The 24865-nt window shown below is 48.0% G+C and overlaps 1 protein-coding gene across 1 annotated transcript in view; it reads right to left on the bottom strand.

Annotated features, from left to right (window-relative positions):
* The window catches only part of LOC148644228 (Golgi apparatus protein 1-like), a 36844-nt gene that overhangs the window by 8898 nt on the left and 3081 nt on the right, over positions 1 to 24865 (bottom strand). The window contains exons 2-16 of the mRNA XM_088614321.1: positions 10342 to 10371; positions 8865 to 8951; positions 8543 to 8758; positions 6992 to 7195; positions 6243 to 6314; positions 5958 to 6144; positions 4941 to 5155; positions 4246 to 4367; positions 3213 to 3314; positions 2405 to 2558; positions 1700 to 1837; positions 1367 to 1453; positions 964 to 1026; positions 738 to 851; positions 155 to 243 (exon numbers count right to left, since the gene is read on the bottom strand). Coding sequence (XP_088470447.1) covers positions 155 to 243; positions 738 to 851; positions 964 to 1026; positions 1367 to 1453; positions 1700 to 1837; positions 2405 to 2558; positions 3213 to 3314; positions 4246 to 4367; positions 4941 to 5155; positions 5958 to 6144; positions 6243 to 6314; positions 6992 to 7195; positions 8543 to 8758; positions 8865 to 8951; positions 10342 to 10371 — 1880 coding nt within the window. The remainder of the gene's footprint in view (positions 1 to 154; positions 244 to 737; positions 852 to 963; positions 1027 to 1366; positions 1454 to 1699; positions 1838 to 2404; positions 2559 to 3212; positions 3315 to 4245; positions 4368 to 4940; positions 5156 to 5957; positions 6145 to 6242; positions 6315 to 6991; positions 7196 to 8542; positions 8759 to 8864; positions 8952 to 10341; positions 10372 to 24865) is intronic.

The following is a 24865-nucleotide window of genomic DNA, read 5'->3' as shown; positions in this document are numbered from 1 at the left end:
CTATTTAGTTTTGTCCTCCCCTATAACTGCTGTTGCTGCTGTGCCAAACTGGACTAACACTGGGAAACGTCGAATAAGACATCACACAAGAGAACTGCTTTCCCATTAAGTAAGAGGGGAAAAGCAGGCTAGACAACCCCAGCAACCCACTTACTTCTTTTTTATGTTGGGACACAGTTTGAGTACATCTTCCTTACACGCCATCTTGAACTTGTAGGAGAAACGGAAATCCTTCATCTGAATCTGCACAGGGAAGAGAAACAGAAGGGCAGTAGGGTCAACAGCGCAGCACTATTGTGTGGCGAGACAACAACCACAGGACTATACGGCCTGGAGACCCTCATCTGGATATAGCTGAAGACGGGGAACGATAATCACTATTATCCTTTGTCTTCAAAGGACAGTGCTTTATTTCCCCACAACAATCTCAAATTGCAGCACAGTACGATCACTTTAGAGCAATAAGCCCATTTCAAAGAAGGGCTCATAATGTGAATTCTGCATAAGCAGATAGTAACAGGTTAAGACAACCAAATGAAGTAAACTAAAGTTATGTGAAAACTCCCGATCCTCATAATACAGGTAGCTTATCAAGGCAGACTTACAAGACTACTGCGAGACACCTGCTTCCTCAAGACACTGCGCATACACAAAGGGAAACTGACAAATCTATCTGCTTCCACTCGTGCTTCTGATGAGACTCAGACACGTCACCCCACAGATCTGCTCAGCCTTACCAGCTGGAAGTGGGTGACTCCCACAATGCACTTCTCATTCATCTCCTTCTGATGCTTGTTCTGCACCAGGCACTCCATCAGGTCGCCTGTGTCGATCTGATTATCAGCCACCTCCTGGAAGAGACAAGCAGAAGAATGGCACAGTGTTTGCAGAGTCAGCAGACAGTGCCCAGGCACCCAAGTGGCAGCTGGGTGGAGGTTGTTGAAACAGGAGGGGCACACTCACATGGCAGTAGGTCTGGATGACCGGTTCACAGGCTCTGATCAGCAGGGCCTCGATCTGGATGTCCTGTTGGCAGCAAGAGGTGTCACTACCAGAACGCAGCTAGGTAATAAGTGCGGTGGTATTTTAACTCTGCTCTCAATACATCTTTCCTGAAATTTTTAATATTAATGAGGGGTCAGACATTTCGATCACAAAACTCCAGGGAATGAGAAAGCTAAAACAGCATTAAAGGTTGTATTTTGTGCTGCAATACTAAAAGAAGTGGACACGTATGGTATACCAAGCGCTGAGAATTACTGGACAGAAACAATTTCTCCATCATGCAAGATGGCCTTCACAGTCACCCATTATAAATCCCCCTGACAACAGATCTACAGACACCAGTGCCCTCCTGCAGCCCCACCTCGGACTCCAGCTCCGTGAGGTTGCCCACCACATCCCGGCACTCAGCCATCAGGTCCTCCAGGTGGTCCTGCAGACACTCCAGCTCCTGGGGCAGACAGGACACGAGTCATCCACCTGCACACTCATTCTGCTGCACCACACCGCCCGCCCCTATACTCTGTTACCTGTCCGACAGCAGCCTGCACCCCCCCCGCGCCCCTATACTCATGTACCAGACCCCCCCCCTCCACCGCACCCCTGTACTCTGGTACCTGACCAACAGTGGCGTGCACCCCCCTGCAACCCTGTACTCCGGTACCGCGTCCCCCCCCGTGCCCCTGGACCCCAGTACCTGGCCCGTCTCCGTCTTCTCGCTGCACCACTTGCCCAGGTCCGTCATGCAGCGCTCCTGCAGCGCGGGGTCCAGCTTGACGTCCAGGGCGCGCTGGTGCAGGATCCGCTGGACCTCGGCCTTGCAGTCGCGGGACAGCTGGCAGCAACAAGGGGGACAGCCGTCAGCATGGGGCACAGACAGAGCAGGCACGCAGTGAAGCCATCCTGCTGGCCATGTCTGCGCTTCCTAATGCTTATGTATACAGGGAGGGCATCAAAGAACTGGTCCTTAAACAAACCATTCCTGGTGCACAAACAAACCATTCCTGCAGGTGTAAAACAAATACTTGCGTTGTAAACCTGCCAATAGACTGACTTGATATGACCTCCTCTGAGCCTAATCCAAATGTGCATTTCACCCCCACTCGGCTACCGCTCTGGTCCCCTGGGAAACGTGTCCCCTGTGAAGCCACGTGTGCACACGGAGAGCCACGCACATGTGGAGGAACACGGGAAAGGTGGACAGAAGCCACTTTAAATCCAAAGCCCAGCCCTGGGGGAAAAATGGATACATTTTCACCATGAGGACTGGACCGCAGTGGCTCTCTCACTCCGCACGCGCAGGTGTGACTTATGACCGATATTTTTCTCTAGGACGGATACGGGGACGAGCCAGAGGGATGCGCGGGGCCCGTTGAACACGCTACAGCTCCGGGCGCCGTACCCGTCTGCCCTGCTCCTCTGTGCGGTAGGCATGGCGGTAGAGGCAGGAGAAGATGGCGCCGGGTGGCATCATCTCGTTGGTCTCGTTCCAGCCGTGGGTGTGGCACAGGCGGGCGGCGTCGCCTTGGCACTTCTTGTAAAGGATGGGGTCCAGCCTAGTGCAGACAGGGAAGTTCAACGTGCAGATTGGCCACACAGTACACCCCAGTGTACCGCCTGCACCACCAGCACACTGGAGAATACACAGCGCTGCAAAGCATCGTGGGCAGCCTGGACTAGGTGGAGACTAACAGGCCTTAAAAACGTGCCTTTTCGCCCGACATGGAAATCTCAACACAAGCCCTGTAGAAACTGCTGAGAGCAAGCTATCAAAAGAACCTCGGCTTTACAAGTCATGTTTAGAGCAACTTCACATCATGGGATTTTTTTTTTTTAAACGAGACAATTTAGTTTTACATACAAAACTAGAGACAGCAAGACTGCACATCGCAATCGGAGGACACTGTGTGGGTAGTCACAGGCCTATCGCCTGTTATTAGCCTGGCTAGAGAGAAGGAAACAAATCTCTCGTTTTCATATTCATCACCAACCCAAGGAATAAGAAAATCTTTTGCAACCACTCCGCCAACCACAAGTTTTCTAGCTCTTCACAGAGCAAGTAGAAGGAGGCACTATTTGAGCGAGCGAAGAGGAATCTGAAGCAACCCACGTCCCGAGAGCAGCTGTGCAAGATGGCGTCGCGACCTCCAGTCCCCTTGCTGCCAGTGAGCCCGGGGAAGCGGAGGGCAGAGCGGGGAGGAGACACTCACTTCCAGTCCCGCGAGATGAAGTACTGGAGCTCCAGCAGCCGGTGCTCACAGTCCTCCACCATCTTCTCCGTGTAGAGATGCTCCATCAGACAGGACAGGATCCTGTGGGCCAGAGATTCGAGTGGTCAGCAGACAAAGCAGGGCCAACTCTCCCTCGCACTGCTGGCTCCAGCTGGAGAGAGGCCTAGATTCAGGCAACACGTAGGGTAACCCAAGATCTTCGACACGACAACGATACAAAGTCACCCAAAATAAGACTTAAGTCTCCTCTCACCGTGCATATCTTGTGTATTTTTTATGTCATTCTGCAAAGCACTTTGAGAAGCCACCTTTAAAAAAGTGCTATATAATAACGTTTTTTTATTATTTTGGAACATCTGACAAACCACACTTGGGAAGACCGATTAAAACCTCAGGGCTCTTTTACAGAGTTCTAAAATGTGCTGCTAGCAGTTCTAATTAGCAGCCAGCAACAGCAGCAGCAAACGGACAGTGGTGTGAAAATGGGAGATGCTCTTCTGAAGTCAGCACAAAGCTCACATCCAGAAGAGAGCTGCACTCTCAATATTTCCATCTGCAGGCATGAGGTTCGACTGTGTTCAAAAAACATTGGGAGTCCTTGTCTTTAATGAGTGTGGCTATCTGACCCATCTGGGTTCACAGGGCAAAAAAAAACTCCACTAGAATCCTGCAAGGTAAACCCTAGAATTGATCAAAAATCCAGGGACAGTCTGCAGACACGTACTTGATTCATTGGCCATTAATACGATTTGTAGCTTCAAGCAAAGTGCATTAGAACCCAACTTCTGGTCAAACCAGCTCTGCAGGCCTTTTCGGTAATCTGGATTAGGCCTTCTGTAGTTTGACCTGGTTGTACTCTTACACTTACGGATTCTAACCGATTCAGAAGTAAGCACTATACTTCCAGTAGCGATTGTGTGCACGATGGGTGCAGGAGTAATTCACTGGGGAAACACTAAACTGGAACAACTACAGGCACTGGAGGCCTAGAAAGAAGGCGGCAGGTACTGACATGGGGTCACCATTGCGGATGTGCTTGCAGGCAGTCTGGATGACCGACTCGCAGGCCTCGTTCAGCGCCCGGTCGATCCGGTAGTCCGCGCCAGGGTCCGTTTCCTGGATCAGATTCTGCAGCTGCAGGGACACAGAGGGCTCCTTCAGTGGCTTAGGCCACATGCAACAGCACAAGACTTGGGCAGGATGGAGTTAAGGAAGGAAGAGGTGCAGGATTTCTGCCTTTGTTTCGCTACTTAAACATTACCTGCACAAGGCAAAATTACCAAGCTGAAAGCACCTCTTGCACAGACGTCACCTCATAGGCATTTAGGAGACCTACGTACTGTACGTGTATAAATCACTATCCGCCTTGAAGAGGTGCTACTGCGTGAACAGTCAGTCACAGGTGTATATGAAATACAGTACACAACACACCCTGGAGCACTGACAGGCTCAAGGCAACAGCCAGCCCAACCTTCTACCCTGATCTCTCAGAGGAACCCCAAAGTTTTGACTTCTGCCCCACCTGAGCTTCCACCCTGCGATGCGAAACCACGCAAAGCCGGCCCTTTCACCGGGCCTCAGCAGACAAACGAGTGATCAAGGGTGCGAAGTAAACAGCTTGGCCAGAACAGGACCCAGGAGATGCTCGAGTCCTTGAGGAACCCCCTGAAGAACCCCAGGCCCGCGCCAGGCGGCGGCCCGTCTCACCGACTGCTGGCAGAGGGGCTCCAGGCTCCCCTTGTCGCCGCGGCCCACGCGCATGAGGCAGTGCAGCGTGCGCCCCTTGCGGTGCAGGCCGGAGCAGTGCGCCTCGATCTCCCCGCGGCAGTGCAGCACGATCTCCGGGCTCAGCGAGAAGTCCTCCATCAGCATGCGGCGGTAGTCCAGCATCTCGCCCTGGCACTCCCCGCTCACCGTGCGGCCTGCCACACACAAAGGGCAGAGGCACAGCCGCAGTGAGACGCCAGCCCGCCCCACGGGCGCTCCCTGGGTCTCGGAGAGCAAAGCGGGGCGAGTCGGCGAAAGGATCTGGGGCTGGAAGCCGGAAGCGTCAAGGTTATATTTAATCAAAACTAGCTGTTGCAACAGCAGGCCCCACACCTCTGTAAAAAGACACCGTCCTTCAGATGAGACGTAAAACCGAGGTCCTGACTCTCTGCGGTCATTAAAAATCCCAGGGCGTCTCTTGAAAGGGTGTGACCCCGGCATCACGGCCAAACTTCTGCCCCCCCTGTGGTCTTTACCCTTCATGACCTCCTAATAATCCCCATCTTTGAACTGGCTTCACCCCCCTGCTCTCCTCCGCACTGAGAGCTGGTGTGTGGGGAGCGGACTGGCAAATCATCCAGGTGGGGCTGGAGATTGGTAGTGGTGGAGGGGATCTCCATTAGGGGCGGTGCAGTGGCTCTGTGGCTCAGGATCTGTGCCTGTGGCTGGAAGGTTGCCAGTTCGTATCCCGTGGCCAGCAGAGGAATCCTACTCCATTGGGCCCCTGATCAAGGCCCTTCACCTCAACTGCTCCTGGGGTGCTGTACAAATGTCTGAGCCTGCGCTCTGACCCCAAGCTTCTCTCCCCGTCTGTGTCTCATGGAGAGCAAGCTGGGGTATGTGAAAAGAATTTCCTGATGCAAGAAATTATGGCCAATAAAGTGCTCTTATCTTCAGGCGGTTTGAGTGGAGTGTCCAGAAAAGCGCTGTACAAAAGTGTCAGCGATGATGAATTACCTCTGTGCACAGCCGACTCCAGGCAGAGCAGCAGGTAGGAAAGCCGGGCCTCTCTTGCCCGGGGCAGGTTGTTGTCCACGCTGCAGCGGTATTTGCGCAGGTCCACCTTGCAGGCCTTGGCCAGCGAGTAGCTGACCTTGTAGTCCTGTGCGATCAGCTTCTGCCGCGTGGTCAGGGCATCCCGGCACTGCGCAGAAAGGCAGCTCTCGTCAGAACCGCTGGAAACCAGACCGCTGCTGGTGCCCTGGTGCTGCCCCCATGTGGCCACCGGCGGGCTTCACGTACCTTTTCAGACATGGCCTCCTCAAACTTGTGGTTGAAGAGACACTTGTAGACTCTGCCCTCGCCAGCCTGGGTCTACACACAACAGAGACAAACAGATCACACACCACACAAAAGGAAGCAAGGAGGTTTGTAAAATGTGGTAAAAAACGGTACAGCGTAGCATGGGTAGGAGCAGGACATTCCAGCTCATCCAACTGACTCAGCTGTTCTCGTTTAAAGAGCACAAAAAGGAAGCTCTACAGAACTAGCAGCCTGTTTGGTCACTGGCCCAAGGATCTCAGCATGGTGCTTCTTGAAAAAAGTCCAGCTCTTACACCAGTGGTAACCCCTGATCTCTGGAAATCAGTGCGCAGAGGAGAAGAGAAAAACCTGTCACGTTAAGTGACCAAGATGGTTCAACACTTAATGTTAGGATGTCTACATCCCAGTACCTCAGGTTTGCACTCATTTGCCTGTTTTTAGGTGGCAAAAACCAGTGAGCACATCAAGTTTAGCACCCCAGCACCCTGCACCTGGAATTGCAGTGTCAGAGGTGAGGCAGAAGGTTTTTTTTACTCAGTAGAATTCACTTAAGGAAAACTGAAACTTCCTTTCTGGAATCCCATTCAAACCTCTCCCTTCAGAGGTGCTGTATTCACCAGGAAAGAGAAGGGCAACCCGGTTTCGCAGGAGCAGGTGGGATGTGATGCTGCACCGGGCTACGCCTGCCTGTTGGAAGCAGACTGATCAAAAGGGCTCTGGGGCCTTACGTTCTCGCAGAAGCGCTCCCGGTCATCGCGGCAGGAGAAGAAGAGGTAGCGGTCGAGGTGGAAGTCATCGGAGGAGAGCTCGGCCACGCGCAGGATGGCCTTCTTGCACTCCTCCTTGATGCTGTGCCGCCCCTCCTGCTGCTCGGCCTCGCTGACCAGCCCCTTCTCCAGGCATGCGATCACCTCGCCCTGGGAGTGGACGTCCTGCGCGGAGAGGGAGGGGAGAGGGTCTTGGCTCAGCTCTGTGACACGCGGACAGGGCCCGTCCTCAGGCCTGGTCGCGCCCCTCATCGCAAAATCAGCATCACGAGTCTCAAACACTACGCGCCAGACTGAAAATTTGAGACATGAATATTTCATGTGATGTTCAAAGCAGTGGAAAAAAAGAATAGGTTCTGAGCAAATTAGGCTTTTGATATGGGTTTTACACCACAGACGGGTTTAGGCTGTGCAATACCAGAGAATACTGGGGTTTGTAATATCCAAGTCAGAAATGACTGGGGGGGAGGGGGACAGACCACAGGTACAGAGGTCTAGGCACCCATAGCTTTCCTGGTGTCTATAATTCTTTTGCTGCAAACTACCTTATATTTCAGAGGCTGTTTAAAAAGACAAGAGCAGGTAAGGTCTGCCACACTGCATATTTCATTATACTTGGCTCTTCCAATAAAACAGCCCATTAAAATCCATCTACATTTTATTAGATTGGTCTCGGCAGTGCATCCATCATGACACACACACCCTGACCGTGAGCAGCCTATTAAAAACCCATGTCTTCTTGCCATTTCAGTGTATTTTAATGTCTCAAAGTGAATCATTATTTCAGGTAAGCTACAATATGCCATGGACAAAGACTTCAGTCAAAAGCACTGTCTCTGAAAGGAATTGTGTAACCCAAGTCCTTGAAAACAATGCTTTTCACACAGACGGTTCTTCAGTGGTGATGCACTTGGAGTACATGCAAAATGCACTTTTACAAAGGATTGCATTTAACCAAGGCAGTACAGTGGTGAAGTAGTTAGCTTTGCTGCCTTGGAGAGCCAAGTTCCTGTGTTGAATTCCTGGGGTGCAGTCTGTTTATATATTCTCCTCGTGTTTGCATGGGTTTCCGCCAATCGGTTATTGGGAAGGTTTGGGATGCATCACACTGTTGATACAGATGAGCTACACAGGACTGGACCTCTGCTTAAACATACAAGAGCACAGAGAGGTTGTTTTTTTTCCCCCCCTGATTCGAGGTTTTCAAAGGACAATGTTATCATCACTTAATGATGGGACTCGTTTAGATTGTGCATTTTTTATTTTTGCCATTCGGTTTTTCAGAAATCTACCATGAGCCCAGAGGCTCCTTTCAAAATAATCAAGAAATCGCCAAACTCTTAAAAAAAAAAGAACTAGAACCATTAATTAAAGGAAATTATCCATGACCTCCTCCATGACGGGTCCAAATGTGCCCATTTCTCAAGATGAAGACATCCGCGGCTGCAGCGAGCACCATCTTCCTCGCCATCGGGGCGTCTGCACGCGGCGCGGGCACGGGGTCGCTCTTACCTTCTCTCCAGGGTTAATGCTGCCACAGCGGAGGGTGTTGATGTCCTCTCGGCACTTGTCCATGAAGCCGCAGATGAGCCGGTAGTCGCTGAAGATGATGGTGGTCATCTTGGTGATGTACTGGTGGCACTGGTACTCGGTGATGTTCCCTCGGTGGTCCACCAGACAGGACACCAGGTAGCCCTTCCCTCGCTCCTCCTCAGCACACTCCTTGATCTGCCCGGAACACAGCCAGCAAAACAACCAAATTAACACGAACAAGACCCCGGGCGAGAGCACCGCAGGTACCCCTTCCTGCTCACAACTAAAATTGCTCACTCGCCTCCGAGATGGTGCTCTTGCACACTTCCACAGCAACGGACTCAAACTTGGGATCCGTCGTCAAGTTGTACTTGTAGTTCCACAGCAGCTGTTGGAAAGGTCAGAGGTCACTGTCAAAGCTCAGAGGGAACCAGGCACATGATGGCTTTAAAAGTAAAGACAAGACACCGCCTGCAGACTATTAATAGGTTAATGGCTTCACAGACTCCCTTATTTAGAGTGACCTCATCTACAGAGTAATTAACACACTGGGCAGTAGTACTCACATGGTTTTTATCTACAGATGAAAGTAATGGAGAAAGTCACATGAAACACTCATGTGGTGCTTTAAAAAGACCAAATTTGCATTTTACATACCACAAGGAGCAAAGTGCAACATCTGCAACTAGGAGAGATTTAAAATGGCTACTTCAATCAAAATGACATCACTGTGTAGCCTGATTAAGATGGAAGCGAGCTTGTTAAATTTCACATCGGGACAATTCCACTGACACCTTCAGCTCCGTCAGGTCATGGTGTTATCAAAACTGGCTGGCATTTTACAAGCCTGATACATTTACAAGCAACCTACAGGCAGTCTGCAGGAGGCCTAAGGGCAGATAAATCAGAGTTTTACCACTGATAAGCAAACATTCAAAGAAAGCTTCCTAATAAACCTGCAAGACACTGCTGGTAATTTCAGATCCATTCGCCCACACTGTGCTCCCAAAGGTTAAAAAGCAATAAAACTTAAACACCTCACCTACCCTATTTGTTCCAACAACTGACTATTTTAAAATGTACATGACACAGAAATACAAAACTGATCTTGCATTTTAGAATAATCAAAAGGCATGGCTGGGGTTTTACTGCTTCTTATTCAGAATACAGATATTAAATTGTCAAGAAGGGAAGGCACTAATATTTCATTTCAATGGAATATTCATATTAAAATGCTTAGTCTTACTCCCATTGTTATAACTTAATGATTTAAAGGCATATTAGACTCCAAGGCCTATTAGGCAGGGGATTACAGACCTCAAACAGCTTGAGAAGGAAAACAATTTACACAGATGAAGCATTTGATTCATTTAATGAATGAATGCCCAGGGCGTTTCTCGAAAAGAGTAGGGGTGTAACCCCAGCGTCCTGGCCAAATTTCCCCATTGGCCCTTACCAATCATGGCCTCCTAATAATCCCCATTACCTGTAAAGCGCTTTGAGTGGAGTGTCCAGAAATGCGCTATATAAGTGTAAGCAATTATTATTATAATTATTAAAAAGTATCGTGCTCAGGAGAAGCGGGACTCGGGCAGTAGACGTTGCTCTTCTTACTGCACTCTGAGGGGTCTCTGCTCAAGCCGCACTTGAGACAAGGGGCTCCGACACCCCAGAGCAGAACAAGACCCCGAGCGCGCAGGAGCCGAAGACACCGCCTCTCTGCACGAAAATGGGGGTCCTGAGGAGAGAGAGAGATGAAGGGGAGAAGCACTACTTACATGGTTGCAGTCTGCAGCAATCTCCGAATCCTGTCAGGGGAGGAGAGAAAAAAAAAATCAGTCGGTTCAAGTAGAAAAACACCAGGTGAGCTTCTCTTAACAGTTTTCAACCAATGGTAATCAGGGTTCACCAAAACAAGAGGGGCAACATTTCTTTATTCCTACACACGCAGGTTTAATGACCACTGTATACAAAGCTTTTCCCGCTGCTACAGGCACCTGCGTTACACAGCCCCATCCCGCTGGGAGCTGGACAGCCTCCGCACGCATCGACACCCCGGCCAGGGAGGGGGGCGCGTCTCCAAACAAGCACAGAGCGAGCGCCCCGGCAGGCACACCCACTGCACCCACACTCCTCCTGAAGGGAATCGCCAGACTGAAGGGCTGAACACAGGGGTGGGGTTCAGCTGGCACCCATTAACTGGACAGGCAAACCCGCAAACACTCCTACCATCCTTTCACAGAACCCCCCCCCAGAGCCAGAGCCACTGGCAGAGTCGATCCCTTCGGCTTTGTTTGACACAACCGGGCCCACAGCGCCTCAGCTCTGACTGGCGCCGCAGTCCAGGCAGGTTTCTGAACAGCCGATGCGCTCATTCCAGAGGGGCTTACCACTCACCTTCGTCCGCAAGGAACAGCTGAGCGCAGCAAGCCTTCGTCAAAGCACGGTTTGGTACAAAAGGAAAAAAAACTCACATCCACCATGTCCTGCAGGAGCACGCGCAGAACGAACGGACGCAAAAACGAGACCTCAGGAAACGAGGACTGGTGACTTCCAGTACCCCTGAATCAACCTCATTAGTGCAGCCCAGTCTTGTGTGGCACTGAAGGGCCTCTCTTTAAGGCAAGGGTGGCACAGCAGGCATACTGATCACACCTGGATTAACGGTCATGCTGTCATGAGGTAACTCAAAACTCCACCTGGTATTAAAAACAACTGCGATCACGGTCACACTCACAAAGATTTGACAAAGGGAGGGTACCCCAGGAAGCCTGAAGAACGGGGGGGTGTGATGCAGGCTCAGGGACACATTGTCTGAATCACTGAACAGATACCAATCAAGCACACATGCTGGGAAACTCGAAGAGTGAACACGAAATTGATTAATGCAAATCGCATCATTGCCATAATCCCCCTCTCCCAATCAATAACCCTGCTCAGGGCTGCCTTGTTCACTGCTCAGCTCTAATGCACCCTGTACTGCTTCTCCTTCAGCTGGGCAGCCTCTACCCGCAAACTGGAGGTAGGGATTAAAAATCCTTCAATCTCACCCCCTTTTCCACTCTTATTTTAGAGACAAGAGCTCCAGTCCAAACCAAAGAGGTGTCTTTCAGGTTTTCTGCATGAGCAACGCCTCATCCTCAAAGGCTCTAAAGAGAACTGTCCACTAATAATCAAGGGTAAGGAAAAACGCATTTTCAAATTAAGGTCCATCGTCCTTGCTCAAGCACAAAGCTGCTGAGGGGCAGAAAATACCCAACAGCCGAGAAGCTTGAGCGCCTTATAAACATGTGAAAAAACACAAATGCATTTGCAGCACAGAGTTGCTGGGGAGCTCAACCTCCACAAGTGGCTTGTCACCAACAAGGACTTCTGCTGGGACAAGAAACAGGAGACCAGTACAGTAAAAACGACAGACGGATCTCTCCTCCTGAAAGCCTGGCAGGGACCCGGCCCTGATAACATACAGGTGTTCCGTCAGCGCGATGTAGATACCACATCAGCTGGAGCCGATGTGCAGCTTTACTCTCAGAAGCAGGTTAGCAAAAACTGACGTGCTGAAACTTGCCGAAAACTTGCAGAACCCCGGTTTATGTGGATTATTGGTCTCCATATTGCAGTTGACGACCAGTTGTCCCCAGAACAGTTGGCAGAAGCTTCTGCACACCAGCCGCTTTCAATTTCAGCGGCCATCAAAGCCTGAGGGGACTGTGCTACAACTGATACACTTAAAACTTAGGGCAGAAAATGATTTGACAATCCTGACATGTTGCATCTCTTCTGTCCAGTAATAACCAACATCTACACGATACTGAGGCCAGCCCATCACCGCAGGTCTGCCGTGTTGATGTACTTGGACAGACAGAACTAATCATGACTTGGCTCCAGGCCCAGTCAGCTCCAGTCACTGCCGTAGTACATGGAGTCTCCTTCAGTGGCAGGAGCCCTGTATTAAACACCTGCACCACAAGGATTAAAAAAAACAGATCGCCAGGATAGGGGAGGGAGGGAAAAGTGTTTTATCCCCCAACCGCTGTAAGCAGTAACAGGATGGCTTTACGCCCGTGACCAACAGTCACTTCCCTGGCAAGACACCAACCAAAGGGAACACCACAGCTCGACACCAGGTGCTTGGTAAACGCCCCACCTTCCAGCTAATGGCTGTTAAAAACCACTTGGCGACATTCATTGGTACTAAAAGGTTTTCTTAAAAAAAAAAATCACTCCCATGCCCTACCACAGACAACTCATTGTTCTCTGTCCCCCAAATCGGCAGTTAAGTGAACTCCACAAACAAGACACTGCAGTCAATTGGTCTTAAAAGTCACAGGGGGAGGTTAATTCCACACTGAAAAGTGAAAAATGCAGTGGTATCGTTTTTTCAGTAGTTCAAGTAGGTAGCTGTGTCAGCATACATAAGGCTGCAAGGGAACAAGTCAAGTTGTATTCCCTGCTGACAAAAAGAGAGGAAACGAAAACGTTTCGGCTGTGGAGTCTTCTTGAAGTGTCAAGGCTCCACAGCCGAAACGTTTCTTTTTTCCCCTCTTTTCAGCAGGGAATAAACCTTTACTTTTTTTTCCCAGTGCTGAATTAACCCCTCTGTGCTCCTTTGTAGCCCACACGCTATCACCACCCCCTTCAAACCTCTTCAACAAAGATGGCGATGCTGCCCCCCGTCTCTCCATGTGCAAGCACACCCACTGGTCTTCGTGGGTGCAGCTTCCCGGACTCTGGAGCCCCACAGAAATGCACAGCTGGCTGGCAGGAGTACAAATCGGCACGCTCCCATCCCCGAACACCAGCTTCTGGGAGAAATATGAACCCGCCTCATTTTAAGGCCTGGACTGACACCCTGCAGATACATCAAGTCTTGGAGTCTTGGCAACCTGCACACCTCAACAAGAGCAGAAAGCAGTCCTGCGCTTCACACCATTTATCCTGGAATGCTTATTTCATGATGAGCAACAGAACAGAGTTATCACACCCAGAACCATTAGAAACAAGTGCTATTGGTTCCAATACATTTTTAATGGATCTCAGTAGTTCCAAAAGCATGAAAGGTCGCACGTCCTCCTTCACTTGACTCGCATTAAGAGTGAAACAGAACACAGCAAGCATACCAGGGTTTAAACCACCCGCTACCCGTTAAGAATCCTTTTCAAATTTAGCAACAATCTCAGAATTAAGGGAGTGTAAAAAAAAAGCAGTGGCCAGCAAAGACAAACCAAAGCTTTCAGGCTCTTTTCTTGTGTTCATGAGAAAATCAACTATTAATCAAAAATCAAACATTAATGAGAAAGTCAACCACAGTTTATTTCTTTCAGATTTCCTCAACTGAGCTTCTCTGATCTTTAACAAGACGCTAAGTTCGCCTCTTGCCTGTTAGTCTCATCTTTCCAGTCCAGAGAGCCAACAGCTCGTCCTGTGTTGATCTGTGGTCAAATGCCTTCAGATTTCACAGGAACAGTGACAGAGCTGGCTTTGCAGAAGGGAGCTTTCAGGCTGCCAAGAGCAAACACTGAGTCACACCAGGAAAACTGCAACGTCCTTGAGCCGATCTCCGGCCTTGCAAATAAGAGAGGCAATGAACAAATGAAAAACATCCTGTTTGCTGTGCATGATTGGCGTGACACTGAGGTGGTCTCAATTACCTCTCTATGGTCCAGGTAGCAGAGGTCAGCCCCGTTCCCATGGTCATGCACAAGCAGGCTGAACTGCTTTTAAAGCCTCCATTACGACAGGTCTCAGTCCGCAGACAGCAGCAGCTTGGCTGCAAGGAGGCTTTGTCTATAGGAAATCGATGGTGATCTGCTTAAATCACAACACAAAAGGCTGCCCCCCTCTTCAGCAGCGTTAATCTAGTTCATTAATTAGAGTCCAGCCCTTTGAAAGCTTTATAAAAGCTGTGCATCCTTAATGTGCAGACTAGTTTTACCTTGAGTCATTTTCTAAAAAAGGTATCCCCACCTTTATGCGAGGGAAAGAAAGGCTTCCTTTTAAAAAAAAAAGACAACTAGCCAGATTTTGAGTCTTTAAACAGCTCGAGAACCAGGTATTTATACAAAAATGAAAACTTAACCAGGTGTTAAAACAGAAGCGCAGATCTCACACTGGCATAAATATCTTGAAATAGCACGGGTTGTAACGGCTCTGGCGAGGCAGATATACCAGAGGACCGGCTGAACCGGGCTTCAGTTCCGAATGACTGACAGGGAGCGGCAGTGGCAGCAGGCCATGAGAATCGGGGGCGTGCCGCAGGTACGCTGGCAGGAAATCAAAGCTTCGTGCACACAGACACAAAGCCCTGCATCACCCTCCCAGGAGGAACCCAGTGCGCCTGGGGTGCAAGGTGTCAAGTGAACCTCGGAAAGCGAGAGGGAATTTGATCTCACACCAGGCTTTAAAAATTCTGGGCACTTCCTGCTCCTTAAGAACGACAAAAGGTTTCTAGCAGCAGGTATAGACAGCAGTTCAGAAGTGCCTTCTTCCTGTGCATCCGTCTGCCAGTGCATCCTTGTGCCAACTTAAGATACCAGCCAGTCCCTGCCAGATCACAGTGCTGTGCCTCAGGTGCACGTCAGCAGGACCCCAAAACAATGCATCAGATCAAAGTTCAATGATCAATTAACCACAAAGTGCACACCACCTCTTACAGTTTTCTTATAACCACAATAGTTCTGAAATTGGGAAGTACAGCTCCAATCTGAAATAACTTTGATTGGATGAACTAAACAATGATTAATCCAACAACACTATTAGATTCAGATGGCCCCAAGTGTCAAAGAACTCCAAGAGAATGAAGCTCAACGAATCAACACCTTACCTACCTCCAGTGCGGGCAGGAAATGGGCACCTTTGTTTTTAATAAAAAGAGCAGTGACTCAATGTGGAGAACCCACATAGGCAGAGGAAACGTTATGTTTTCGCACAAATGCGGCAACATCACATCCTAAACTGAGACTCAGGCACTATAGCCTGAAAAAAAAGACAAGCGAACTCCAACCCGAGGTGCAGGAGTGATTCAAGCCAAGGAAGCCGGAAGCCCTTTACTCTTCTCTTATACTGCCGCTCCACAGGCGTTTTAAAACCCGATGCAATGCTGGAGCGGTATATGACTGTAATCCTAACCCTGGCTCCCGACTGCTTCATCCCGCCGGGGTCGCGGCGAGCCCGCTCCAGTCAGGTGGGACCCCTTCCAGGACGGGATGCCAGGCCTGCTTTCCCAGTAACCCTGCCAGCATGTCCTTTCCCTCACTCCTGCTTCCCGTGCTACACGGAACGTCACGAGGAGGGACAGAAACACCTGCGACTGTCCGCTGTGGAAACGGCTAGAAAGCGACGATCGTGGAGAAGGCAGGGCTGCCGGCGAAACAGCGGGAAGCGGACAGACCTCCTGCGGCCCCAGCCCCACTCCCGCGGGAGAGTCCCGCCCCGCCCGAGCCCAGGGAGACACCCCGCACACACGGACTCCTGCCCCAGAGCAGATTCCAGACGTGTGTGACGGGGGCCGAGGTGGGGAGAGAGAGGGGAACCCCAGCTCCCTCCCTCCTCCCCTTGACTAGAGAGATGAAGTCTAGGACTTCTCTACCAGGCTACACATCTTTGCAGTGCCTTCTCCCCAACTCTTTCACAACCGAAAAGCCCTTATTCAAACCTAAGGGTTACAGCCCTGCAAACACAGATGCTTGCAGGCAAACCGAAAGCCTCCTGTGTGTACAGGCCTAGGACGTTACATGTCCTTGCTCTGGTGCTGTGGAAGCAATCCAAGACAGACTTCGGTTCAGGGAATTAAATGCACCAAACCCGCAAAACTAGAGGAAACATGCTACCAATAACAGGTTTGACTGCCCAGTGAAGTAAAAGCACCTCTACTTCAGTTTTCTAGCTCCAAAGCCATCTAATCACCAGCACTTTGTCATTCATCTATATAGTACCCATGTCCAGGTCTATTTTAATAGACCTGCATATTACCACCTATGATACAGTGGTAAACTGCAACATTTAAAGTTAACGTTTAATCCATAGCCACTGGAATTCAGAGAGATCAGACTTATCAAAAGTTAATAAAAAACAGCACTAGGGGATATTTAATATTATTGAACAACCTTGAAACACCAACAACAGTCATGAACAGTTCTTTCAAAGTTGTTGCATAATGAAGGACCCATACAGCTTCAACAAAAAACACTTCCTTCAGACCCAGTAACATGGCAATATTCTACCTGAACTCATTCTTCCCACTGACATTTTACAGCAAATAAAAATAACATGAAACTTACATCCTGTTCTCCTTGTGGCAGACATTTAATCTCATATACATAGAACTCCACCTCCAGGTGGTGGATTAAAAAGCACTGAGGTTACCTTACATAAAAATGTAACTGCTATCTGATTCATCCTCTTCTGGCCTGAAAGAGACCCCATGTTGTCAACCAGTGTGATAAAGTCGCCCGTCACACTAGTAGGGAGGTATCAGCGTTTAGTAGATGTTTTGCAAAGAGACATTACAGTGATGTTACAACTCTCTTCCAAATGCACCAGACACTGCAGAAGGCCTGGCCGGGATTCTCCTCCGACTCGCTCTGCCAGGACTACAGCTGGAAAGCAAGCACACTTCAGGAACGAGATGGGAGGAGAAAGAAAAGCAACAGGGTGGAGTGAACCGGAAATTAAGCCAAGAAAACTTCTGGACGACTTGATGCCAAAACTCGTCTACCGAAGAGCCAAGATGCTACAGAATTTTCCACCCACGATTCTCCAGCCAGGACTTCTTGATCTCCAGAAATTACAACAGTCACAACAGCTTAGTGCACAGAGCAAATGAACCTGCACAACTACAGCATGGGCCGTGTTGCAGGTGTCAATCCCCAACAGCCACGGTCTCGAGGCTGTCCTGAGAAACGGGAACTTCACAGGCACCTGCCTTCCTCTGCTTTCACCCTCCCCATTCCCAAAATTCCCATGTAACAGGGGGCACTGGGGAATCCATTCCAGACTGGCAGGAACCCGGTTTTAATTTCCAAGAAATCTGCGATGACAAATCAGTTGAATACCAGAAAAACAACAATTGGCCCAAAACAATGAGACTGGCAAGTTTAGCCCTAATCCTATTATGCACCAGACATCGGAACACAGCGATCCCCCAAACAGTTATGGGGCCACAAAGAAATGAGGATGTTAAGCCCCTTTTGTGATCAAGCCTCCAATTAGTTACGCCTGGCCTCCCCCATCAACCGGCTCTTGGCCAGCTCTCCTGAAGACTAGGCTCTGCCATGAGCCACTTCTCAAAGGCCTGCATTCTCATTCAGCACAAGACCCAGCTAGCACAGCCAGACAGAAAGATGTCACCATAAGAGACATTCGACTGAGTCAGCTTTCTTCTCATGTCATGAAAAGGTTTGAGCCTGGAAAAAATAACACCATCAAGCCTGCTTTTGCTAAAGCTCAAGGTGGCTGAAGACCTCTTACTCCTCAAGAGGGACCTACCAACTCCTATATTTATGACCTTATGAAGAGGTCAAGAGGTAAAAGGGCAGGCATACACATAAGAGAAGGCAAGGGAGGCCAACCTTAAAAGCAAAAACCAGGAACCCACATGGCAGTGGGAATGTCCAAACTGTGACAGTGAAAGGGTCGAGACACAATTGGCCATCGTGTTGTTTCATGCAATGATCACCTAACATGGGTTTTCTTACAGTTTTATTCAAAGGTTTACATTTCAGTATAATAATGCCACACTGACAAGGAACACGCTTGAGCAGCCCAGTCAAAGTTATAAAAACTGTGGTGGGACTTGACAATGACAGCCCATCGGTCCCTAATGAATTGGAGCAATTCTGCCGGGAAGAAAAGACAATTCTACCATTCCACCATGCAAAGCTGTTTAAAACAGGTTTAAGCCACTCCAGCCTAGTGTACTCTACAGTACAGAGAATGCAAAGAGGGCTTTTACTCCCTGATTGGGCCACAAGGTGAAATTTAAATCAGCCCTTTTAAGAACTGCCTGCTGATTATTAATGTGTCTGCATGATCATTCTCTCCTCATCACCAATAGGAAATCTTATGAATGCTGTACAATCCAGCAACACCGACTCTCACCGATGTCAACTTGAAGCGCACCCTCCATTTTTTATTCCTGCAATGAGAGGTCAGCAACTACCACAAACAAACCCACATAAACTTAGAATCATTTAAATATTTAAACACCGATAAACACTTTTGGTAGGGGTTACGTGATATGGGTGTGATGTTCAGTAATTGCAAAGTTCACAAAGTCATGAGAGCAAGTACTGAAATTGTAAAAGATTAAGCACTAGATCACTATAATGTTTGGAAAATATATAACTACTTGTCTCAGTGAATTCAAATCAAGGGCACATAAAAACACTGCTTTCAAGTGACTGCTGCAGCCTGGCACAGTAACATGCAATAGCCAAAACCCCTCTGCAGAACACACCAGACCAGCCTCTCCTGCTCCTTCTCAAGACCTCCCACGCGCTGGACAGATCTGCACAATTACAGAAGCTAAATTTACTGGTTTTGCAACTCAAGTTTGTCAGGTACAGTTCAAGTCTGATTTAAACCGCAACCCAAGGGCAGTCCAGCTCATTTTTGCACTTGGGACTATGCATATGTGTAAGTGTAAAATGAACATTTCTCTTGGGTGAGCCTTCAGCTTCAGAATTACACACAAGTAAGGACAGAGGTCAGGGGTAGTGAACGTGAACTTTGCCATTTCCACTCCAAGACTTTGTCCCAGTTAATCCTTAATACATCATCTTCAGAAACAATTTACTTTGCAGGCATAGAACAAGTACTAACTGCATTTGACTACCTGCAATTTAAACTATGAAGCAGGCGTCCCCAGTTCTGGTCCTGGAGAAACTGTAGAGACACTGATCTTTAGTCCAGATGGGCTGTTAATGACTTCAATCAGCTCATTAGTGACTTTCAATTAGTCACAATCCACCCCACCCCCCCAACAATAAGAGCCGTTGTTACCCTTTTAAATACATCATATCGCTTTATCAAGTTTGATGGGTGATAAGAGTGGCGAATACAGCAACACTTACTACCTAGTCGTTGCTACAATCTGATACACTTTATCTGTATTTTGAAATTGATAGAATTTGTATCCATGTGACTGTATGCAATCAGTAATAGTGAGGATTAAAAACCCTTACTATTAGGCTGTTTAAATTCAGAAACAGACTTAAAATAACACTTATAGTATTAGGTTAAATATATATTACATAAAACACAGCTCAAAAGTGAGCTACTTTGATTTCATTCATATTATAATGATTTCTGGTGGTGGCATCTACCACTGAACATTTTATAACGCTCCCTTTGAGAGACGCCGTTCAGAGTCAAACACTATAAAATGAAAAATTCTGAAATATTGAGAAAAGGTTTTAAAAGCAAAGCAGCAAATAAGCAACCACCACCTTCCGGCCCACTTAACGTAATACATAAAACAGCAATTGTGTGTTGTTAGATGCAAGAAATCTCAATTTTTACAGTGATTGGTGCAATTCCCTTCACACTGCACAACCAAGATCAAACAAAAGCACTCCCACATTCCCAGATCCACAGTCGAGAGGAAGTTTGCATGGAAATCATGAAAGCATACGGTTACTGCAGTGTTTTGTTGGTGGATGAGCATGTTAGGGCACAGTTTTGCAGACAAACAGAATGGCGCCCATCTGTGAGGATTTGTCCATCCGAGAGTGTGCGCGAGACGGCCTTCCCAGCCCACGAGTGCAGAGCTGTGGGTCAGTGTTAGGAGTGGACTGGGACCTGCCCAGTGGGAGACTGGTGAGGACACCCAGAGCACTGAGGGCTTGTGAAAGCATTGCCAAGCCCTGCTGCAGTCAGTATCAAACAGCAAACGGGAGCAAGAAAAAAAATCAACACACGGACAAGATACTGATGAGAACACTCCAACAAACATTTGAAGAAGAGGACCTAAGGTTTCTCCTGTCTTCAGGAGGTGAGAGGAAATTGCCTTGGCCACAAATAAAACCATTTGATCAATTACCAGTTAAAACCGTAGCAGGACAATAGACAGGTGCAGTTAATCAGGCTTAAATAAATGAATAAATACACTGTTCTGAGCCTGAAGATGAATTAGTTCCCCTTCAGTGGATCAATTAATTAAAATTATGCAAGAGACCGCTAGGCAGGCAGAAGAGGAACACAGGACTGGCAGAGAAACCCGCTCAGACTTCACAGATGCCTGTGGATGAGATGAAGACTCGCTGTGAAAAGGCAGGACAAACAGGATTCCTATAAATCAATCTTTCTACCATATACCACACACTTTGAGAGTTGGCGTTTAGAAAGCATGCACTTAAGATTCTGGAAAGCAATAAAAAACTAAAAGACCTTCCAGGAGCAGAGTAATAAAGGAGAGCTGCTGTAAAGTGCCAGATTATGCTCTAGAGTGTGCTCTTAAAACTCCAAAATTAAACATGTCAGAATGCTTGATGAGATGTTAAATCAAGTTTCTGGCTACATGGTTATTAAAAGATCACACAGTACTATTTGTTAGACTGCGGTGTCACAACTACATTCCACACTATACACAAAACAGTCTGTCCTGAAGGTCAGACTTAACCTCTCAGCACTCGACCTGATCTGGTGGAGTGGAGCTGTAGACACAGGAGAGCTGCCATGTGTCACTCAAGTGGGAACGTTTTTTCTTTATACTTCGTGCGTTCAAGGAAACCTCTCCTCTGCATGTACCCCAAAAAGCCGATTCTTTCGGAACAGCATGAAGACCCATTCCTAAGGGTCAGTATGTGCCACTTCCCCAACTATACTGCCATGAGGACACTGGGGTGTCAACACACAACGGTCACTCCTGACCAACGCCTTCAGCTCACTGCCAGCCAAACCACCCACAAGTATCCGTTACAATACAAAAACATAACTAACAGTAATGTTGCTACAAACAGGACCAAACCCAACCTCCACCTAAAATCTGCTCTGGCCAGGCCACTGAAATGTTTCCTCAGAATATCTTCTCATCAGTAAATTGTATAAACATAAATAAAAGCCAGATCTGTGGATGGGTAAGCATTCATCCTTACAGAAAGGACGCGAGAGGGTAAATTGGGAGGAAACCAGTGTACCCAGAAAGAGGACACCCAAACAACATGCAAGCTCCACATAGAATGCACCCCTGCCTGCACTGACCCTTATCCTGGACACTGGACCGGGACAACATGTAGTGTTAAACCAAAATACATCTGGCCTTGACTGTAGCCCAATGTAGGTCCAAGATAATGCCCATCATACACTCTTTTTAGCTTTGCCCAGAAATGCAGGAAGAAGTTACATAAAGGGCAGTTTAAATTGAGTACCATGTTCATGAAACCTTTATAAATGTTTCCAGCCGTTTTAATCATAAGACCAGAATTGCCTGAAGCCAGAAAGCAGCTTTTGTATCTTTTAGACTTTACTGCTGCAGTCCTGTAATGGGACTCCTTGAATTTTGCAGCATGGTAAGTTTGTTTTGATTGTTTTAAAAAGCGATTTAAGGAAGACCACAGGCCTAAACATAGCCAGCCACTGCCAAGTAGCCAGCAACCAAAAAAGGAACAGTGACCGGAGAAAAAGAGGGGAAAAAAAAGTCTTAGCCTGCCCACGCCAAGAGAATAATTAACTCTTCAAAGTGTTGCCCTGCAGCCTCAGGAAAAGGGCTCTTCAGTATCAGCACACAACATCAGCTGCTAGAGGAGAGAGGTGAAGCCCCTGTAATCTGCACCAAAGGAGAAAAAAAAACTCACTGGCCTATACCGCTGAGTGCTCTCCCACTGACCATTCAGGACAAACATTTCATTTCGGTATGTAAAGACAGGCCTGGGCAAAATGCAATGGATATTTGTGCAGTATGTAATCCCTTTCACTCTGTCCCCCCCAAATAAACTCATAGCTGAAATAAGTCCAACAGGCCACCTTTCAAGATGCAACCAGTACATGGACTGCAGCGCTGCGGTTAGCAAGGAAACACTCTAGAGGCGCCGAGGATCTCCTGCAAGACTTCACCACAAGCCGATACTGCCGAGATCTAACAGCAGAAGCCGTTACCAAGTTCCTCTTAATATACTAGAGACCGAGAGCGTGACTACAGAACCCAGAAGGACTCTGATGAACAGTAACCAGACCAAAAGCCATGAGTTCCTTACTGCTGACCTACAGAGAAATAAGGGTTTGCCAGGCAAGCACAAAGGGTGACCAGAAGGACGGTTTCTTATTTTTACCATGAAAAGTATTCTGATCCCATCTTCCAAGGTGACTTTGTAAAAACAGAAGTACAATTGTCTATGTAGACATTCACACACTAAAAGAAAAGGCTATAAACCCTTCATGTCACAAGTTATTAACTGAGACTGAAGATTCTACTGTATATCATTAGCAAGCCGTGGATTATTTCTAGTTCCAATTATTGCCCTGACTCTGCACATAATCTGTACCCCTCAAATTAATAATTCCATTAAAGTTATGGCAATAAAAACTACCCACCCTGGGTGAGCCAGCTCACAAGTCCTGTGAACTTCAAAGCTAGGTTAGCTTGGTCAGAGACTGCTGCTTGTCCTGTCACGAGTTACAGAGAAAAACACCAGCCCGAACAGGCCAGCGATTCTGCCTTTTAGCAGAGGCTGTGGATTTCAGGCAACACGGAGGCCTGCGGGGAACAGGCTGGAGTTCGGGACTAGGTTCTCAAAGGCACGGGACAGAAGATGGTCTGAGGTTGCTGCACAGCAGGATTTAGACGCGTCACTAACTACACAAGACTGGCACAGGTGTTGAGATTCTTCATTAAGTAGTAAGATAACTGCAGGCACACTCGTGGCCCCAATTCCTAGAGGCCGGCATAGTAAGATTTTAGCCCCAGTAAGGGATGTTTTTGCACACTCGGATGACTAAGTCTGGTTTCCACCAAGGCATACCGATATCCATCAAGTGTGAAAACCACAAGAGTTTCGGAAGACACGAAAGGAGATTAGCCATTGCAGGAGGTGTAAAAGCAGCACATTTCTGGGAGAGGCGAATACTTATAAAGCTCTGCATAAGTGATATCATTACAAAAGGCGTCCCTTATGCTGTGCTCTTCTCCTTGAGGGAAGAGTTCCAACCTGTTCTCTCCAGGTCAACAGCACGAGAACTGGAACAGCCCAACTCTCTCAGTTGAGAGCAGCCCTGCAGCAGCTGTTCAAGAACAGACAGCACAAACAGGCTGAACACCAAGTCTGCGTGAAGAACTGAGCCAAAACGCTTAGCTCGACACGGAACTGGTACACCTCAATAAAAAAAAAAAGATTCCGAAAAAGAGTTTTAATTTTAAACTAGAGCAGTTAAATTAGGCAGATTCCAGCACCTACTGGGCCAGAAAGCTAAATCCAAACCACTCGCCATCCAGCAAACAAGGAAGCTACTACACAGCACAAGCAGACTCCCAGAAGAACAGAGGCAGTTTTGACATGATCTAGTCAAATCATTTCACCCAATTTGCATACATTTAGACACTTTATGCTGAAAACCCTCCTTATTCAACAGAAGCGGCATTAATGTTCGGAAACGGTCTCGGATTACGGTTAAGTATGAAAAGCAATGGAGATGCAAATCTTAAACATTTTCAAGAGGTACACTTTAGAGCCCCAAAAATTAAAACAATCAATGATTGATAACAGTTAGTTGGAAGCACCATAAAGTTTCTGCAAGTGAATTTCCTGTTTTGTTTTTTTGTGAACAATAGTGTTCACAACTGTACTTAAAACAGCTACCCAGCAACCCAACAACTTAATGGCAGGGTTAAGAGCAGGGTCCTCCATAGTAGGAACATTCTGGTTAATGATATCAATTACCCTCAAATTGGTCCCATTTAATGTCACAGCGCAGGAGCATAAACACAGCTGAGGGTTGGGAGTTATTAACAGCCTCTAAATGACCAAAAGAAACCATCAGGCATCGTGAAAACCAATTTTCAAGACCCAGAACAAATTCAAGACCCACTTCCACACTGACAGCGTCCATCAGGAGAAGACCTTTGTCTTTGCTGAATGTGCACCCCAATGCCGATAGCCACTCACACACTCCTTGCAGTCTCATTCTTGAAAGAGCCATTTTGTTCTACTGACAAAGGACAGGGTGGACAACGAGGAAGAGGAGAGCGAGCCATTGTGACAGACCACCGTGTTATTTCAATGGAATATCTACCGCCCCTCTTCCCAATACCCCCCTAGAGTCACCAGCTCCAGAAGAGTCCAAGAGGCCAACAACCTGGGCAGAACGGAA

Source organism: Lepisosteus platostomus, chromosome 20 (assembly GCF_059453375.1).
Source record: "Lepisosteus platostomus isolate fLepPlt1 chromosome 20, fLepPlt1.hap1, whole genome shotgun sequence".
Lineage (NCBI taxonomy): Eukaryota > Metazoa > Chordata > Actinopteri > Semionotiformes > Lepisosteidae > Lepisosteus > Lepisosteus platostomus.
Note: the sequence above shows the minus strand (reverse complement) of the source record. Positions and strands in the feature narration are given on the sequence as shown.